The 19,067-nt window shown below is 40.9% G+C and overlaps 1 protein-coding gene across 3 annotated transcripts in view; it reads left to right on the forward strand.

Annotated features, from left to right (window-relative positions):
• Nucleotides 1-17,547, forward strand: part of Tmem87b (transmembrane protein 87B) — a 38,691-nt gene extending 21,144 nt beyond the window's left edge. For 2 of the 3 annotated variants that reach the window (XM_031371853.1, XM_031371854.1), the window contains exons 11-19: nucleotides 1,682-1,753; nucleotides 2,189-2,297; nucleotides 2,377-2,435; nucleotides 3,921-4,024; nucleotides 6,920-6,993; nucleotides 9,205-9,275; nucleotides 11,832-11,884; nucleotides 13,452-13,482; nucleotides 14,508-17,547. In XM_031371853.1, coding sequence (XP_031227713.1) covers nucleotides 1,682-1,753; nucleotides 2,189-2,297; nucleotides 2,377-2,435; nucleotides 3,921-4,024; nucleotides 6,920-6,993; nucleotides 9,205-9,275; nucleotides 11,832-11,884; nucleotides 13,452-13,482; nucleotides 14,508-14,567 — 633 coding nt within the window. In that variant the 3' untranslated portion in view covers nucleotides 14,568-17,547. Of the gene's footprint in view, nucleotides 1-108; nucleotides 181-1,681; nucleotides 1,754-2,188; nucleotides 2,298-2,376; nucleotides 2,436-3,920; nucleotides 4,025-6,919; nucleotides 6,994-9,204; nucleotides 9,276-11,831; nucleotides 11,885-13,451; nucleotides 13,483-14,507 lie in introns of all 3 variants that reach the window. The other variant, XM_031371852.1, reaches the window with a different exon arrangement.
• The last annotated feature ends 1,520 nt before the right edge of the window (nucleotides 17,548-19,067 follow it).

Genomic DNA, 19,067 nt, shown 5'->3' on the forward strand with positions numbered 1-19,067 from the left:
TCAGATGATAGATACTCCACGCTGCAGTGAGCCTGTGATCAGATGATAGATACTCCATGCTGCAGTGAACCTGTGTAAACTTGGGCTTTCCATGCTTTTATCTTTCAGGGCTCTAAACATTTAGCTGTTGTTTTGACTGACATTGTTTTAGCAGTTATTGACTCCATTTTTGTGTGGTTCATATCCTTTACCATGTCCTTCCAAAATAGTTGATGGTATCATTAAAATCAGATTACTTTTAATTCATAATAATGGTGGAATGAAATATAATTGTACATTATTGCTTTCTCAATGTAGGAATTTAGTTAAAGACAGAGTAATAACTCCCCAGATAGCAATGCCTTTATATTCTTGTTAATTCATTAAGTATGTACACTTCAGTGTGCACCTCACACAGTAAGGCACAAAAAGAGTATTGTTTCTCTGTTTACAAAGTTCACACCTGATAAAGAGATAGGTGTGTGACTTCACTGAAGCAGCGTAGCAAAAGAAATCACCATGTTGGAGTACTAGTGTGAGACTAGAGGTAGAAGGAAAACTCTGGCAGAAAAAGTAAAGACTTCACATATCCTAGCTTAGTTTTTTGTGTGTAAACATGGTAGAGAATCATGGCAGATGAGGCCATAAGGAAAGATATAATGACATAGATGGGTCCTCTATAGCCTCTTCAGTGGCTTCTAGGAGATACTTGCCTTCCTGTGGGGAATGGACAGGAAATAGACACCTCTGGAGCTGGAACAGCAGAGTTGCGTAGAGATGGAGGCAATCCCTCCCTCAGTAGTACCTCCTTGTCCTAATGGCCTGTCTCTGCCATTGTGCATTTAGAAAGGAGCCCACGATGCCTCTTTTCCAAAGTGGTTTGTACTTGGAGCTTTTGAGAAGTCAGGGAATAGATCCTTGCATTAAGCAATTGAGCTTTAGACTTCATCTTGAAGAATTTTATACCCAGTTGTGGTGGTGTACACCTTTAATCCTGGTACTAGAGAGGCAGAGGCAGATAGATCTCTGAATTGGAGGCCAACGTGAACTATAAAGAGAATTCAAAGACAGCCAGGACTACATAAAGAGACTCTGTCTCAAAACAAACAAGCAAAATGTGCTGTTTTCTCATGGGAACTTAAAGATATGTATTTCAAAGATTTCTTCTTAACTATCCACAAAGTGACTTATTGGGAAACACTCAGGTAGTAACTGTAGTAGAAATGTCTCCTTTGGACAGCATGGACTTTGTTACTTTCCAGTACATCGGGGTGGGAATGTGAGGAAAGCAAGATAAAAGGTGGTCATAAAGAAATGGAGAAATATTTTAATTTCTCAATTCTGGATGGTATTGAGTGGTGACCAGAAGTAAGTTACTATAGTACTCCTTCCCTTCGAACTTGAGTTTGTGAAGGTCACTATCACTGCTGTTTGGTCATTTTTAGTCCTTTAAAGTGAGAAATGGGTCTCCTGAATGGTTACAGATGTCAAGCAGATAGGTACAAGCAAGGACAGATATAAAATTGATGGTTTTGGATAATGACATTGTTGACCTTGATTTCAGTGAACCTAACACAAAAGCAGTTAATCCTGTAAGAATCTAACTTATAGATTCAGAGTTGGTAGCCTTCTTGTGTCTCCCCATCCCCCCACCCTCCACCCCCTTTCCTGCTTGGTTATTGTTTTTGCTGTTTTGCTGCAGGCGAATGACTCTGATCTTGTTCTTCTGGCCAGCCTGCCTCTCTCTCTCCTTGATTCGGGCTTGTGCTGGTGGATATCCTTTTCCTACTGCAGCAGCATGCTGGGCTGGCTCTCTCCACCTTGTGGAGCCTGTGCGCTTTTGTCACTGCTTTCCCTTTTCTGGGTGGTGGGTGAGGTGGCGGTAGGTGAGTTAAACTTGACCAACAGTGTCCTGGTAAGTAAAGGTTTAGGCAGTTTCAAATTTGCTTTTGAATTTTTAATCCTCTAGCTTTTAAAGAGCACTTTCGGATGATTTAACAAGAACAGATTCGTTTCATTTGATATGTTTAAGGGGTACAACGTGTTTGCATTTTTGTAGGATCTCACAGTAGGTCCTAATTAGTTGGATTGTGTTTCTTTAGAAGCCAGCCTTGCCAGGCCTGGTGATGCATACCTTAATCCCAGCATCCTATGTTTTCTTTTAACTATACTTTGCCATTTCCCGTGTTTTTCCTTAACTGGTTTTCACATTTTTATAAGTTTGGCACAGACTATGAAGACTCTAAGGCTAAGAAAGAACACAGTGAAATTTTCATTGTATAGGCATTTTACAAATACACTCATCTTTGCTGTGCTGGGTAAGCCATCTATGCCTCTTTGAAGAATAACTATTTCAGTATTGTATGTTCTCTCGTAGCTGACTTTTCTGTCTTTCAGCTTCTATAGTGTTTATGGTGTGGACAACAAAGACCTTCAGGATCGCAAAATGCCAATCAGTAAGTAAAATCCTAAATGTCTTAAGATTTAATTATATTATTGATTAGATAAAGTGGTTAATTAAATTATTAAAGAATTAAAGCATTTAATTAAATTAATTATTTAAACAGTTGTTTTAATTCTTTCTTTTAAAGATTTATTTATTTTATGTATATGAGTACACACTATAGCTATACAGATAGTTGTGAGCCTTCATCTGGTTGTTGGGAATTGACTTTAGGACCTCTGCTCACTCCGGTCAGTCAGCCCTACTTGCTCAGTCTCTGCTCACTCAGGCCCAAAGATTTATTTATTATTATAAATAAGTACATTGTAGCTGTCTTCAGATGCACCAGAAGAGGGCGTCAGATCTCATTACGTCAGATCTCACGAGGTTGTGAGCCACCATGTGGTTGCTGGGATTTGAACTCAGAACCTTGGGACGAGCAGTCCATGCTCTTATTCACTGAGCCATCTCAGCAGCCCCAGTTGTTGTTTTTAATTATACTGTTTTGTGGAATCTCAGTGAGTTTAGTTTGTAAAATAATTTTATTGGGCATTTTTAAAATCTATTTTCTGTAGAATTTTCAAAACTTTTTGTCTGTTTTAAATAACTCTGAAGCTGGCGGTAGATTTCAGTTGGTAGAATGCTTGCCTCACATGCACAAACTATAGGTTTAACCCCAGTGTCACATAAATTGTCAGTAGTACAAACCTTTAATTGCAGCCCTCAGGAGGTAGAGGAGGCAGGAGGAGCCAAAGTGTAAGGCAAACTTGGGCTAGGCTTGACCCTGTCTTACAACACTAAGAGTAAATAACTATGTGAACAAGTTTCTCTCAAATTTTTTATCCCTTTTTCTGAACTTCTTTTTATATATTTTGAAAAAGAATTTTGTGCCTCTTTTTCTTTCTTTTTACTTTTTGGTGCTAGAGATGGTACCCAGCTCTTTGCACATGCTAAGCACGTGCTTTGCCTTACTGAGCTATGCCTGCCGCCTGGCTTTGTCCCTAAATGGGACTAAACACCTGTCTGGTGTGTTGCTTTGATGTTGCACTCAGCATTGGCTTTGGGGAGATATCTAGTGCATACTGTAGCTGGAAGAACACACAGGTTCCTCTCAGCCTGGTTCTTGGGATCATAGGCATGCTCATAACGTGCCTAAGCCTAGAGCTGCTGCAGCATAAGAGACAGTTGAAGGAAAGAAGCTGAACCTGCTGGGTTTTCCCCCTCTGTAATATTTTCTGCTTAAAGTTCTAAGTCTTAGTTATGCTTTTTTCCCCCTAAATCTTTCTGTTAGTCCTAAAGTTTTGTGAAGGGAAATATGCATGCTTTTTAGAAACAGTGCTTACAACATAGATTTCCTTAGGAGAAAATATCGCATGTTTATTCACAAAAAAGGTTTGCCAGCTGGAGAGATCTCAGTCCTACCTGTGTCCAGTTTGAATGGGACATTTGCACATTATCAGAAGGGTGACGTTTTGTGTTTGGGTCATTCTTACTCTAGGACTGGATGGAGTTGTGGGTTGATGATGCATTTTGGAGCTTCCTCTTCTCACTCATCCTAATTGTGATAATGTTCTTATGGAGGCCATCAGCAAATAATCAGAGGTAACCAATGTGGGAAATACGCCTGGGAAGCACTTGTTGGCTGTCTTCTGTGATGTTGAAAACTGTAGGAGGCACAGCTCACAGAAAGCATTAGAAAATTCAGAAGTGGTAAATATGAGACTTTTTATTCTTCAAAGGAAGAAAATGGCTGACACCCATTTACCCAGAAAGCTGCAGTAGATGTTAACAACCTGGTGATCTTCTTGCTATTCTGTGCAGCCAGCCTTCACTTGAATCCCCCCAAATCCTGAGCATTGTTTAGGCCCTTATGAAAGAAGTCCCATGTACTGTGCATCTTCTATCAGTAGAGTCTCTCTTGTGCCTGTTACACCCTGAGCACTGTTTGTTGTAAAGGTTACAGGTGCTTTACTGCTTTGCAAGGGGGTTTTGATTTAGCCATCCTTGAAGCTTTGTTATGATCATTGTCATATGGAGACTTTTTCTCCAAAGTTTTACTGTGCCTAACTGTGTAAGAAAAATAAACCTTAAGGTCAGAGTCTAATAAAAGTTTTGACCCAGCACTTGCTAAAGTAGTGCTTACCCAAGTTTCATTCCTCACCTCACACTTCACAGCAGGGAACTGCTGGCATGATGGTTGTAGGGCCCCTGACAGAAAACACAGAGAGAGACTGTTGGGAAGTATTTTGTTTTCAGCAACTGTGTAGTCAAGTGAGACTGAGATAGACACATTAAAAAGTCCGGGAGGTAGATGAGGGCTCCATGAAGAGCTGGAATTTACAGTATAGCTTTAAGATAGAGTTAGCACCTGAAAGACTAGGCTGGGAAAGAATGCGCACTTGTGGAGAAGTGTAGAAAAGTCATGGGACATAGAAGCTAGGCTGATGCGCTAACAGTTAGTACAGCAGGTGCAGTGCTCTTACCACACACTTAGAAGTGCTTTTGGTTTAATAGTTCTTCAGAGTTTAGAATATTTGTATAGCCTTTACTGGCTAAGCATCCTAAAAATCTGAAATCCAGAATGCTTAGAGTCAGAAAGTTCTAGAGCACTGACCTGATGCTCAGACAGGTATACAGTTTAGGATTTTCTTTTCTTTTTTTTCTTTTTTTTCTTTTTTTTCTTTTCTTTTTTTTTTTTTTTTTTTTTTTTTTTTTTTTTGGTTTTTCGAGACAGGGTTTCTCTGTGTAGCCCTGGCTGTCCTGGAACTCACTCTGTAGACCAGGCTGGCCTCGAACTCAGAAATCCGCCTGCCTCTGCCTCCCAAGTGCTGGGATTAAAGGCGTGCGCCACCACCACCCGGCTCACAGTTTGGGATTTTCAGTCTATTTTTTATTTCAGGAAAGCTGGGCAGGGAGAGCAGGACCTGATATCACAGGGCTGAATGTCAGTTCAGAAAGCAGTGCTGTGGACTGTGGTGGTCAGCCCGCCTTCTCTTGTACCTTCTCCAAGGAGAGAGCTACTGAGTCTTCTGTATCCCTCTAGGGGAAATGCAATGGGCACACTAGGAAGTGTGTTTCATCTGCCTTCAACTAGTAGTCATATCAGGCCAGTGAGATAGCTCAGCTGATGAAGGTCTTGTCCTCAAACCTGCAGATCTCAATTCATTGCCAGGACCTATATGTTGGAAGTAGAGAAACAACTCCTGAAAGTTGTTCTCTGACCTCCATTTGTGTGAGCACATTCATGTACATGCACACACATAAATAAATATAATAAAAATGTTTTAAATGGGCCAGGCAGTGGTGGTGCATGCCTTTAATCCCAGCACTTGGGAGGCAGAGGCAGGTGGATTTCTGAGTTCGAGGCCAGCCTGGTTTGCAAAGTGAGTTCCAGGACAGCCAGGGCTACACAGAGAAGAAACCATGTCTCGAAAAACCAATAAATAAATAAATAAATAAATAAATAAATAAATAAATAAATAAATAAATAATAAAGATAAAAATAGTCACATATACATGTACTGTTCTGTACCTTTCTTTTAAAAATATACTTTTCTGTCTCACACTGTGGATAGATGCATCACAGTAACCAAAGGCGGTTCAGTATTTTGTAATGTGAATGGATATATATCTATATGTGTGTGTGTGTACATATACACACATACCCACATATATACACACAAACACATAAATATATACATGTAGATATATATTCCAAAAAGATTAGACATTTTGTTATTAGATTTCTGCTATTATCAACAGCATATCAACTGAATGCTTTTGGGGGTACTTTTCTAGTGTGCTATGATGCAAAAAGGACCTTTACTTTGAAAGATACGGCCCAAAAGACCTTAGGAAAGATTGTCTCCTCAGCAGTGCCTTGCATGTGATATATTTAATATTTGTTGTATTTAGCAATTAAAGTACAAAGATTTCTAGAGGACTCTAAGGTGTGTTTATTTAAATATAGACTCATTTGGTGATGATGAGAGAAAGCAGCAACCCTCTACACATAATGCTTTTTGTCTGTCTATAAACATTTTCTCCTTGAGGGCTGGAGAGAGAGCTCAGTGGTTAAGGCACTGGCTGTTTAACCTCTCGCAGAGGATGCAGGTTTAGCGCTCACTACCCACGTAGTGGCCCACAACCATCTGAAACTCCAGCTCTAGGGCATCAGATGCCCTTTTCTGGCCTCTGTAGACACCAGCCATGTAGTGTACTTAAATATATGCAGGTGACACACTCATACACATAAATAAACCTTTAAATTTCTTCCTTGCTATACTGGACAATATGTAGAAATAAATTTAGTCATCAACAGTATTTTTGAGAAGGTATTTGATCTTATCACCTTTAATATCACTAATCAAATTAGCACCTTATTTTCATTGGGGAAAGTGCTAAAATATGGTGGGCATAAGAAACTTGGACAGTGCAGTTTTTATATGCAATAACTTGACAGTAATCAGGTTTAAAGGTTCCTTTGTTTTTATTTAGGTATGCCTTCATGCCCTTGATAGATGACTCTGATGATGAAGTTGAGGAATTCATGGTAACATCTGAAAATTTAAGTGCGTGATATGTGTTCTTTTGTTTTTTGTTTTTTGTTTTTTAATGATTATTGTACATATTTTAACAGAAAGAAATTTTTACTTGAGATGCAAGGTCACATATATTTCATTTTTTTTCCTGTGAGAACTAGAGAGATGTCTCAGCCTATAAAATATTTGCCTTGCAAGCATGAGGACATGAGTTCAGTCCCCAGAACAATTTTAACATTGGTATTTATTTAAAAAAAAAAAAAAAGCTGGGCATGGTAGCTTGTATATGTAGCCCCAGTGCTGGGGAAGACAGATCACTGGAGCTCACTTGCCAGCCAGGCTGGCCTTTGTGACTATTTCCAGGCTACTGTAGGTATATGGCACCCACGGAACAACACCAGAGGTTTTCCTCTGCTCTCTCTCTCTCTCCCTCTCTCTCTCTCTCTTTCTCTTTTTCACACACACACACTGGTGAAGTGGCTCAGGAGTATTTGTTGTGCACATAACGAGTTTGGATCCCAGCACCTAGTCAGGTGTAACACCATTGCTGGAATGGGGAGGGAGAAGAAGGGCAGTGTAAACAGGCAGATCTGTAGGGCTTGCTAGCCAGCCAGTCTTCCTGAAACAGTGAACTCTAGCCTAAGTGAAAGATGCCCCTGAAAAAAAGAAACAGGGTAGAGAATGATAAAGGAAAACATCCATCAGAAGGTTACCCACGTAGTAATCAGTGGCTAAGAGACTTGAACAGACAGGGTGCACATTGAAAATGCTCACTGTTGTCAGTAATCCAGGACATACAAGATAGCAGTGAGCTGCTCCAACCCCACAGTGGGTATAGCCAGCATGACTGAGAGCCAGTTGAAGAGGATACGTCACACTCTACTTACTTCAAGTCGTGGACAGTGCAAAGAAAGTCTCTTTTAGAGGAGTTTGACCTGCATGTACAAATCACATGGACACATGCATATTTTTAAATATCTAAAAAATAAAAAGCTTGCTGGGCAGTGGTAGCATATGCCTTTAATCCCAGCACTTGGGAGGCAGAGGCAGGCAAAGTTTGCCTCTGAGTTTTCTGAGTTTGAGGCCAGCCTGGTCTACAGAGTGAGTTCCAGGACAGCCAGGGCTACACAGAGAAACCCTATCTCGAAAAGCCAAAAAAATAAATAAATAAATAAATAAATAAATAAATGAAAAATAAATAAAAAGCTCTCATCAAATATGAAGAAAATAATTTCATATCATATATAATAACCATACATTGCTGTTTATATGTCAAGCAAATAAAAATTTCCAAGATGTGTGTATGTGTGATGTGTGTGTGTATGTTGGAATGCTAGTGATGAAACCTAGGGCTTCACACATTCTAGACAAATGCTCTACCTCTGAGATATATCTCAAGCCCCCAGAGATGTCTTATTTTTGAAATACAGTAAATCTTACACATTTGTTTTTGTTTGTTTTTTTGAGACAGGGTTTTTTTGTATAGCCTAGGCTCTCCTGGAACTCACTCTGTAGACCAGGCTAGCCTCGAACTCAGAAATCCACCTGCCTCTGCCTCCCAAAATTAAATCCTTAAACTTTAAAGTAAATTGAATTGGGGGACATGTATGTGCTTGAGCTTCTCCACAGGTACATTTTAGAGCAGCAAGTTGAAAACCTGCTTGTGATACATAGAACCTGAGCCTGGAGGACACTGCTCAGGTCAGGGACAGAAAGAAAGATACCACATGTTATTACAGATAGAGAAGCCAAAGCTGTTTATCTCGGGAGCAGAGATAAAAGTAGTTGAGGCAAGAAGAAAAACAGGAACAGTAATAAACAAGAGTTGCTTAAAGGGGCAGAAGTCTAGTTAGACAAGAGGACAAGGCCTAGTGGGTTGTACAGTAGGGTGACTAAAGTTAATAATTCATTGTCTGTTCAAAGTAGCTTCATCCCCAGTACAAAGAAATTATCGTTTGGAAGTGACATAATCACCCTACTGGGCACTGACACACTGTGTATTATGTGGGTCAAGATACCACTGAACCTGTAAATTGTGCAATTGTTGACTATCAATTCAGAAGCCTATTAATTTTTCCTTTGCTGCTTTTTAATCCTGAAAGGGCATATTAAGCTCCTCCTCTGTCCAAAATGTCTACTCCTCACTTGCTTTTAAAAAATAATCTTTCTTCTTATTGGGGTATTAAGTGTAAAGTTATAAATTTCTAGTCTTTTATATGTCTCTGATGTTTCTCATTGTAGCTGAGGGAATAAAACTAAGAGCCTCAAAAACAGTTTCAAATGGAACAGCTAAACCTACTTCTGATAATTTCGTGAGTATCTGTATTTAGTGGAATCTTTGTCTAACACTTTAGAGTCTGTTTCCAGGCCAGAGTCACTGATTGTCAAGGGAGTTTTTGCTAAGGTGTGTTATTAAATCAGCTGTTTTCCAGGCTCAGTGCAAGTTCAGGCCATAGCAGCTGTGCTGCTGTTGTCTGTTCTCATCTGTAGATCTGGGCTTGGCCAGCAGCCTCAGCTTCCCCAGTGCTGCTGTGTCTGAGTCCGTGGCTAGCCAGGACTCTACCAGGCTCATCCCAGACTGAGGCTTTGTCTTGGTAAAAGTCAGTGGTGGCTTTTTTTTTTTCCTTAAAGATTTATTTATTTATTTCATGTATATGAGTATGTAGCTGTACAGATAGTTATGAGCCTTCATGTGGTTGTTGGGAATTGAATTTTTAGGACCTTTGCTTGTTCCAGCCAACTCTGCTTGCTCCTGCTTGCTCTGGCCCAAAGATTTATTTATTATTATGCATAAGTACACTGTAGCTGTCTTGAGATGCGCCAGAACAGGGTGTCAGATCTCATGGGTGGTTGTAAGCCACCATGTGGTTGCTGGGATTTAAACTCAGGACCTTCAGAAAAGCAGTCAGTGCTCTTACCCATTGAGCCATCTGGCCAGCCCCAGTGGTGGCTTTTAAGCATATCCATATCCATATCATTTCTTTTGAAGCCACCTTAGGTACAGTATAGACGGTTACCTGGGAAAAGGACTTTGTATGTTTCATTCACTTTTCAAAGCAACAGACGTCTTAAAGCTGTGAGAGCATGAATAAAATGTAGAGTATAGAGCAGGGATGAGTTTATAAATTATCTTATTTATTTTTATGTATATGAGTGTTTGCATGTATGTATGTGTACAACCTGTGTGCCTGGTGCCCTCTGGTCAAAGTCTGGAACCTCCAGAACCAGTTGTGCCTGGTTGTGAGCCACCATTTGGGTGAACCCAGAGCTCCCCATACAGATCAGACTTGCTTCGATCTGCCTGCTCTGCCTTTGAAGTGCTGGGATTAAAGATCTGCACTGCCACACCTGGTTCAGAGATGAACCTTATAGGTGCAGACTGGACATAAAAGCGATGGTGATGGTGGTTAAGCAGGGTGAAGCCTTATACACTCTTGCACTCTGCTGCCTTGGAATGACACTCTATAAAAAGGGTGTATGGGGGAGTCCCCAGGGCAGGTGCTATATGACAACACTTCTCTCTGTTGGATTTGACAATCTGTGAAATATATTCTTTGAGTGGCTTCATGGTAATTTAAAACCTCTAGTTTTTTTCACCTGGTATTAGAACTGCAGGTAGAAAGCACCCTAATAGGAAAATTCAAAGTCCCCAAATTTGTGAGCACCAACGTGACTCCACAAGTGGGAAAACTATTGTGACTCTTTGTTTCGTCTGCTAGACTCTTACAAATACTGTATACAGTTGCCCTCAGCCTCTCGTGTAAAGTGTCTGGGTTGTAAATGAATTTCATGTTTCAGCTAAGATCCCATCCCTGTGCTGTCTCATCATGCATATACAAGTACTCAGAAATACCAAAGGTGAAACCTAAAACACTTTTAGCCCCAAGAGTTTTTCACTGAGGGATACTTATTGTCGGACTTGTTAGATATTTTCCTTTTGCTGATATATATCAGTTTATTTAAAGTTCAGTAGTCACAAACACAGCAGAGAATTTTTATCCATTTTTCTAAGGGTTGGCTTTTGATCAGAAACTAGAGGTCTTATTTTTCATTACTAATTTCTACCTGGGAACCACTCACAGAAATGGGCTCCATTGCCTTCTCAGTCAACAAAGTGCTTAGTGCTACAAACCAGATAGCCAGGTACACGGGAAAGAAAAATTACATTTATTTTACACTGTTATTTCTCTTTTCTAAGTAAATAACTAGAAGTCAATTTTTATTAGAAAACAAAAACATCTAACTACCCCAGATGATTGGCTTTTTGGGGGGGTGGGGGTGGTTTGTTTGTTTGCTTGTTTATTTTTTAAGACCAGGGTTTCTGGCCTCAAACTCACAGAAATCCACCTGCCTCTGCCTCGTGAGTACTGTGATCAAAGGTGTGCATCACCACTGCCTGGCCTGATTGCCTTTCTTGTCTCCTATAGGAATATGAGCACAAGCACAGGTGCTCTGTTCAGTGTTTTGCTAGGGTTAGAGCATTGCCCAGTATAGTTTTCTGTTGAAAAAATTATAAACTCAAAAATTTTTACAAATTAGGCATAATGAGGGGTAGAAGCAAGAAGAGCAAAATAAACCTTTGCTATTTTCTGTCTTACAAATCATTTCTGAATTTTTATTTTGGCTTCTTGGAACAAAAAGAAAAAGAACAATTATGTTCTTGGCTAAATCCAAAAAACAGAAAAATCAGAAATTTTCTGTCTATTTATGAAACATTGCACTTAGTATGTAGTGCCTACGCCAGGTTCTAGAGCTCATACAACAACAGACTCCATGTTGTAAGTATGTAAACTTACAGACATGCTGCCAGAAACTATGTTCTCAGCTAAGATTTAGCAAAAACTAAATATAAATATTTATTCCTACAGGATGAAGATTTGAAGTGGGTGGAAGAAAACATTCCCTCTTCATTCACAGATGTGTAAGTATCGTCTGTGCAAGTCTGCGCCTCAGGCTCAAAGGATTTCATTCAGTGCGTCTCAGGCCGTGTGTGTGTGTGTGTGTGTGTGTGTGTGTGTGTGTGTGTGTGTGTGCATATCTGAGTGTTTGTGTGTGTATACGTGTGTGACTATATATGACAAAGTATTCGTGTGTGTGAGTATATGTATGTATATTTGTATACGGATGTATGTATGAAGGACCCCATCACTACTTCTTACAGAGCCCTGACCCCTTTCTCTGCCTTTACATTGTATAGCCATTTCTCTCTCTCTCTCTCTCTCTCTCTTTTGGTTTTTCAAGACAATGTTTCTCTTTATAGCCCTTAGCCCAGGTTGGCCTCAAACTCAGAAATCCACCTGCCTCTGCCTCCCAAGTGCTAGGATTAAAGGGGTGCACCACCACCGCCTGGCATTTGTATAGCCAGTTCAAGTCACCATGTTGATGGCATACTTAACCACTGAGTTGTGTCACCAGCCTGGGCTTTGAAGGCTTCAGAAGGAATCTGTATTTTTAATTTCTATCCTTATGAGTTATGTGAGCTTTTTTTTTTTTATGAGGCAGCTTTATTTTTTTATGTATTTGCTTTATCTTTCCTCTAGTTTCAACATTCTTTTTATTTCATCCCTAAATGTTGGGAAATTTAGGTGTGTTTATGTCTGCCATAGCAGATAATGGCACCTGCTGCCAAGCCACCCAGCCTGAGTTCAGTTGCAGGGACTCACAGGGGTGAAAGGCAAGGACAAGCTCCTGTGTAGCCCTCCAACTTCCACACCTGTGCTCCAGGCACACAAACCTACTCGCACATACAATAAACAAACACATCTCTAAACAGATGTTCTCCATAAAGAAGAAATACTACCTTTGATTAATGTGGTACTCCACCTCTCCTCATTTTCATAAAAGCACAAAATGTGAGTTTTCTAGTTAAATAGCAGATCATCACTCAGATACCCAGCCAGTGGCTAAACATAAAACAGCAGCAAAGGGTTAAGAAATAAGTGGGGTGTGGGGGGGTGGGGGGTGGAATACTCATGAGTTTGTAGGCAGCTGCCCCATAGGCAGTAGAACTGCACTTGTACTAGCTTGTTTCTATTTAAAGTTCAGATTTTTAAAATATTTCCATTAACTTTAGACTGAACATTTTTAAAGGAATACACATTCTGGAAAACACACAACCTAGGTAGATGCCAGTAAAGTTTTTAAGTAAGTCCCTATGTAATCAAAAGGTAGTACCCCAAACCCCAGTCTCTCCAGATGGCCTGCTGCCCCACAGCTCTGACCGTAGAGTATAAAGGATTTTAAGTGGCTCATCTGATGCTTCCAGAGAACTCACACTAGTGAGCCTGGGGTGTTCCCTTCCAGAGAACTCACACTAGTGAGCCTGGGTGTTCCCTTCCAGAGAACTCACACTAGTGAGCCTGGGTGCTCCCTTCCAGAGAACTCACACTAGTGAGCCTGGGTACTCCCTTCTTGGCCATTGTCTCATTAGGTTTTCATTGACTCAGGGCTTTGTTTGAGTGACACTGTCCTTGTCTCTTTTGTTTCAGAGCTCTCCCAGTGTTGGTGGACTCAGATGAGGTAAACATTCTGTTTCTTATTTCCCTAGAGCTGTTTCGATTTTCACAGTGTATTTCAGAAGCTAATTCTAAAAATAACTTTTTGAAGAAATTACCAGCTGAGCAGGTGGCAGGAGATAGAGCCAGCTTGAAGTATGAAGGGCTGTGGGCTAAGCCTGAAGTATGAAGGGCTGTGGGCTAAGCCTGAAGTATGAAGGGCTGTGGGCTAAGCCTCCCTGCAGACAAAGAAACAGGATAAACGCTGCTTGGTGTAAATGAAGGGAAGAGGCATTTCATGAGATTTTTGTTTGAAAGTCTTTTTTAAGGCCTATGTGTCTGTTGTTTAGCTTTTGAAAATGTGTAGATAATTTATTGGAAGTTTCTTTCCAGCTTTACTTACTAAGCATGAAATTTAAATAAAGGTTTGTGGAGGGAAAGTTAATTATGGGTCATTTGGACATTGCAGGGTAGCCCAAGGCAGGGCACACCTTCAGTATATGGACTAAAAGATAAATGGCAAAGCGTTGGCTCATACAGAGCAGGAGCAGCTGTTAGCAGGTGGTGCACGTTGTGTTGGCTGTAGAGCGTGAGAAGAGCTGAGAGGGAAGTGGTTCTGAAGTAGTGCTGTGTTCCTCTGTAGCAGGGTGGGTGGCAGAGTGGAGGATTTGTAACCTACAGGGATGTGCTGGAAGGCTAGTTAGTGTACACTTGCACTTATTTGATATAATAAATAACTCTGTGGATTCAGTAACATGAGACAAGTTTGTCACTTGAGGTCCCTGCTAGCTACGGTTCTGCCTCTCACAGAGAACCTAAACTCATCTGCTAGGTAGAAGTAAGCTGCCCTTTCTAGCCTCTGCTGATAACTGACCTACTGTATTTGAGAGTGGAGCGCAGAGGGTGGGGAGTGGCAGCATGGTCTTTAATCTGATACTTCTCTAAATTTAGGCCTATTAAAAAGATTAAATAGTGACTTGTTAGATTAGAACATTTTTGTAGGTTCTAGATCTAGCACCAGCATTTGATACCTGTCTTTTTTCCCCCCAGGAAATTATGACCAGATCTGAAATAGCTGAAAAAATGTTCTCTTCAGAAAAGATAATGTGATCGGGGTCCCAGTGGGTCCCGTGTGTGTGGCGCATGGTCAAGTGATGGGAAAAGCCTGGCTCTCGTCAGCTGACAGCTTCGCTATGATAGCGCTCCTCACTATGATGCATCTTCCACTTTGTTGTCTTAGAGATCTATGTATGCAGATGAAGAATCAGGTGTGGGAGGGCCTGCGGCCCTCAAAAAGCCATCTTTAAAACTGACTCATAAAGTGAGTTTTGTTGCCATTAAGTTGCCTGATTTGGACACAATTTAAGAAGTGTTAACAACATGTGTTCAGATGCCTCTTAGGTGCCAGCCATAGGCATGCCAGGTTGTGTGTCTCAGTTTTCTCTGGACAAAAGAATCTGTAGCTGGCGGTGGCAACAACTCTACTGGCAGTCAGCACCCTACTGGATCTCCGTAAATTCAAGGCCAACCCTGGTCTGCATAGTTCTGGGACAACCAGAGAGAGCTGCATAGTGAGATCCTGCCTCAAAAAACAAACAAAAACCAAAAAGAAAAGAGAAGAATCTCTGTGAACATTCCTTCCCTTCGTCTTTGAGATAACATGATTCTCCTGAATGCTAACACAGCGGTGTTCATTTTTTGTAGTGATAATTTTATTCGATTTTTTTTTATACTGAAGTGACAATATTGGAACTCGAGCATGTTCATATATTTAATCTTGCTCCTTTCATTGGTGTACACAAAGCTCTTGTTTGTAAATACCACCATGCACTGCGCCTCACGGCGTCTGAGCTCGGGAACATGTGTGGGCAAAGAGAGATGTCTTGAGGGTATGTCCAAAGACTTGCAGGCCACAGGTACACAGTGCTGCTGCTACTCCTGCTGTGAACCTGGCCACCTGACTCCCCTCCAGCACTTTATCCCAGCCCGGGGTGCACTGGTTCTTGTGAGCCTTGTGGAGACTTGTGAAATACCAGTTGGTTACACAGACATAACCATACCATGCATCAACGTGTAATTACTCAGCTCTCAACCATGTTTTACACCCTCTTGTTAAATTATGTTTGTAATGTATGACTGAAAGTTTCTATTCTAATATTTTTTGAATATAGAATGTTCTAGACTTGAAAGGCACTTGAATGTAGAGTGATGAAAATGTGACGGTTTTGCCACTTTCATGACCAAAGATACCAGGCTGTTGGACATGTAATGTGGTAATGACAGGCAGGGTCTTGTATGCCTTCTCTCTGGAGGACTTCTGGCCTTGTGAGTTAGAATAACTTGGGATAATTGAGAAAAATGAAAATGAAAAGGAGCACTCACTATCCATCGCCTGTGATGATTTTCACTGTGGCACCACAAAACAACCCTTTTTCTTTGAAATGCCTACTTTCTGAGTTCATTTCCTGCGCACACGTTTCAAAACGGTTGGTAGAGGCATAGTTCTATGGTTGTGTGTCCATTTTAGTTTTGTCATAGTCCACCTTCTAATCCAGTTCTTTGAAAACTGGGTGTCTTTTGAGGCGGGGAAGGAGCATTGCAGGGTGTCACTGTATAGCTCAGGCTGAAATTGGACTTGTGAACGGACCTCTTGCTAAGGTTATAGGCATGCACCACCATGGCCTACTTCACATTTATTTTTAATACCCTGCCCTCACAGTATGAAGCAGCTGACTCTCAACCCACATGCCTGCACTTGAGTATTTCTGCTTATAGTCAGCAGGAACTCACATTGAGCAGGGTGTGAGTCTGCAGCTGATGGCTGGGGAAATGCTTCTGACACCACCTCAGTGGTATTTCTAAAAAATAGGAAAGACAAATGATGCTGCCTCTGGTGTAGCTTCAGATGGAAATGAACTTTCTTTCTCATCCAGAGAAAGTGGACTTCCATCTTAACCTCCTTAGAAGTGTTTTTGCAAGCACGTGCGTGGTGTCCGTTGCATTTACTGATAACTGTGCCAGGTGCTAATGTTCAGTGCCCTAAGATGAGTATTTCTTGGGGCCCTTCCTAGCCCCAGCATGTGTTCCTATGCTGTTACTGAGGATCAGAAGGACACGAGGTGCACCCAGGACCACCATGCAGCTCCTCAGCCTCTTTCCCCGTCTGCCTCAAGTCTGCAGACAACATTGGGACTTTCCAGGTGCTCAGCTCAGTTTCTGTTCAGGATGCGGTTGGATGGGCCTGTCTTTTAATTGAGAGCACTAAGGGTAAGGCTCCAGGTGTGTTCAAGACCTCTGGTTATACAATTCATGTTAGATTTGGAGGCATATGAAGTTTGCTTGAGACATTCTTTCATGATTTGAATTAGGTTAATATTTAAAAATCTGCCTTCAGGGGTATTTATTACATTTCAATAAGAAACGGGAGGTGGAAATTGTAAGCTTGGGAGATGGTAGGATACTCCCCTGCGTTTCCTGTTGTTTGTTTGTTTGTTTTTTGGGTTTTGTTTGTGTTTTCCTGTCCTGTGGAGAGTGCCACCAGTATCACAGTCCATCATGTTTATACTACTACGATAATGTCAAGATTAAGCTTAGAGTACACATACAGAGTTGATTTTTATACCCTCTTGAAGGTTTGGAGCTATTGCCCTGGCTGTATATGACTGAAGCTGAGAGAGATCATGTTACGTTTGTCTCTTGTTCTGATATTTGTGTCTTCGTATGATTGACAGCATGCAGTAAGCAATATAAAACACCAAGCCTTACATCTATCAGAAAGAAGTTTAATATATAAAGTTCTGAACATATAAATGTGTATAAGTGACAAAACTAGATTTTTAAGAAGTGTATACTATAGGGCAGAAACTCAATACTGTATTCAGAATCTTCGTTAGCATTAGGAAAACATTCATTTCCCTGGGGAGAAAATTTAGAGGTTAAAAATAGATTCTCTATTTTAAAAAAGTTAAATTATAATTTGAGAGAAATTTCTTTGAATATAGAACACAGCAATTAAAAGGACTTTTGTTTGAAATTTTGTATTTTTGTGCCTTAATATTTGTTTTTTTAATAAATTGCTTTCTGACATTTGGAGAGTGTTTCCTGGGATTATCTGTTAGTGCTGCCTCATGAAAATCTGTAGGAAATGTGGACTCAGGAGATGGCAGGACATGGAATTCTTTAAAAGAGAGGTATAGCTCAAAGTCAGAAAAAAGTACAGCCTCAGTGTGATACAGCAGAACAAAACAGCAAAGTATTTAAACCAGGTTAGCCTAAATGTGCACTCCTGAGTGTGTATTTATATGTATTAATGTGTGTGTGTGTGTGTGTGTGTGTGTGTGTGTGTGTGTCTGTCAGCTTTCAATGATGAAATGAGAGTATCATTCACCGTAATACCATTGACTCTGTCTTTGTGAAAAGTCCAGCAATGTTTAGGACCATTGATAATGCCAGCTTTCTCTCTGTTTTTAAAGATCTTTCAAAATACAGAGAGAGATTTTTGCACTAGAGACAGTGAATATCAGCACCAGACAAGAATAGTGAGTGAATTGTGGCTTGCCCACCTCTGGTGGAATGGTTACCTCTTTTGAGTTAAAGTGAAGAATTTATGACAACAGGAAACAATATATATGAAGCATGAACAGGGGCACATGTGAGACTTCATGCACCTATGGAAAGCAAAACAGGACTGAGCAGCAAGTTGTTGAGTGGCACACAGCTTGTGCTGCCACTGAGGTTCAGCTACCATGTGATCACAGCCAGGGCCCAGCTCTTCAGAAAATCATCCGTGGGCTGAAAAGATGGCTCAGCAGTTAAGAGCACTTACTCTTGCAGAGGATCTGGGGTTTTCTCAGCACCCACGTGGCAGCTCACAACTGTCCTTAACTCTAATCCTAAGGGATCAAATGCTTTCCTCTGGCCTTAGCGCACTATATACCATGTGCATGCAGCACACCTACGTGCAAGCAAACATTCATATAGTATATAGATATTTTTAAAAATCAAATTTTAAAAAGTTATCAGAGCTAGGTATAGTGGCACATACCTTTAACCCAGCATTCAGGATGCAGAGGAAGAGGGAGATCTGTGAGTTTGAGTCCAGCCTGGTCTACTGAGTGAGTTCAAGGACAGCCAGGGCTACACAAAGAAACCCTGTCTCGAAAAACAAAGAAACAAAAAAACCACAGTTCTACGTGGGTAAGGTAGGACGAGTAGCCCTGTCAGTTCTGTGTGGCTCTGGAGGATCCCACAGTTTATTTCCATCTATGGAAGTAAGACACATCATCTGCATCCAGCCAGCCCGATGGCTGGATAGCAGGGTAGACCAGCCTGGGAGCTTCAGAGGCTGGCTCCAGAAATGGGGGACTTGGCTTCTGTGTATATTGTCTTATGACCACACCAGTCTGCCAGTTAGTCTAGGATGTGACGTCGTCATGGTCTTACCACTGCTCTAGTTCTGTAGATGACAACTAACACTAGGTTGTTTAGGACAGTAGACTATGGGAGACTTGAAGCTCTGCCCCTGCTTTTCTGTGTTTCCCTAATGTTTTCTTTAAAAGAGAAGCACACTAAAAATAAATACACAAAATGTGACAGCACCTTAAGAATATA

This window comes from Mastomys coucha, unplaced genomic scaffold (assembly GCF_008632895.1).
Source record: "Mastomys coucha isolate ucsf_1 unplaced genomic scaffold, UCSF_Mcou_1 pScaffold15, whole genome shotgun sequence".
Classification (NCBI taxonomy): domain Eukaryota; kingdom Metazoa; phylum Chordata; class Mammalia; order Rodentia; family Muridae; genus Mastomys; species Mastomys coucha.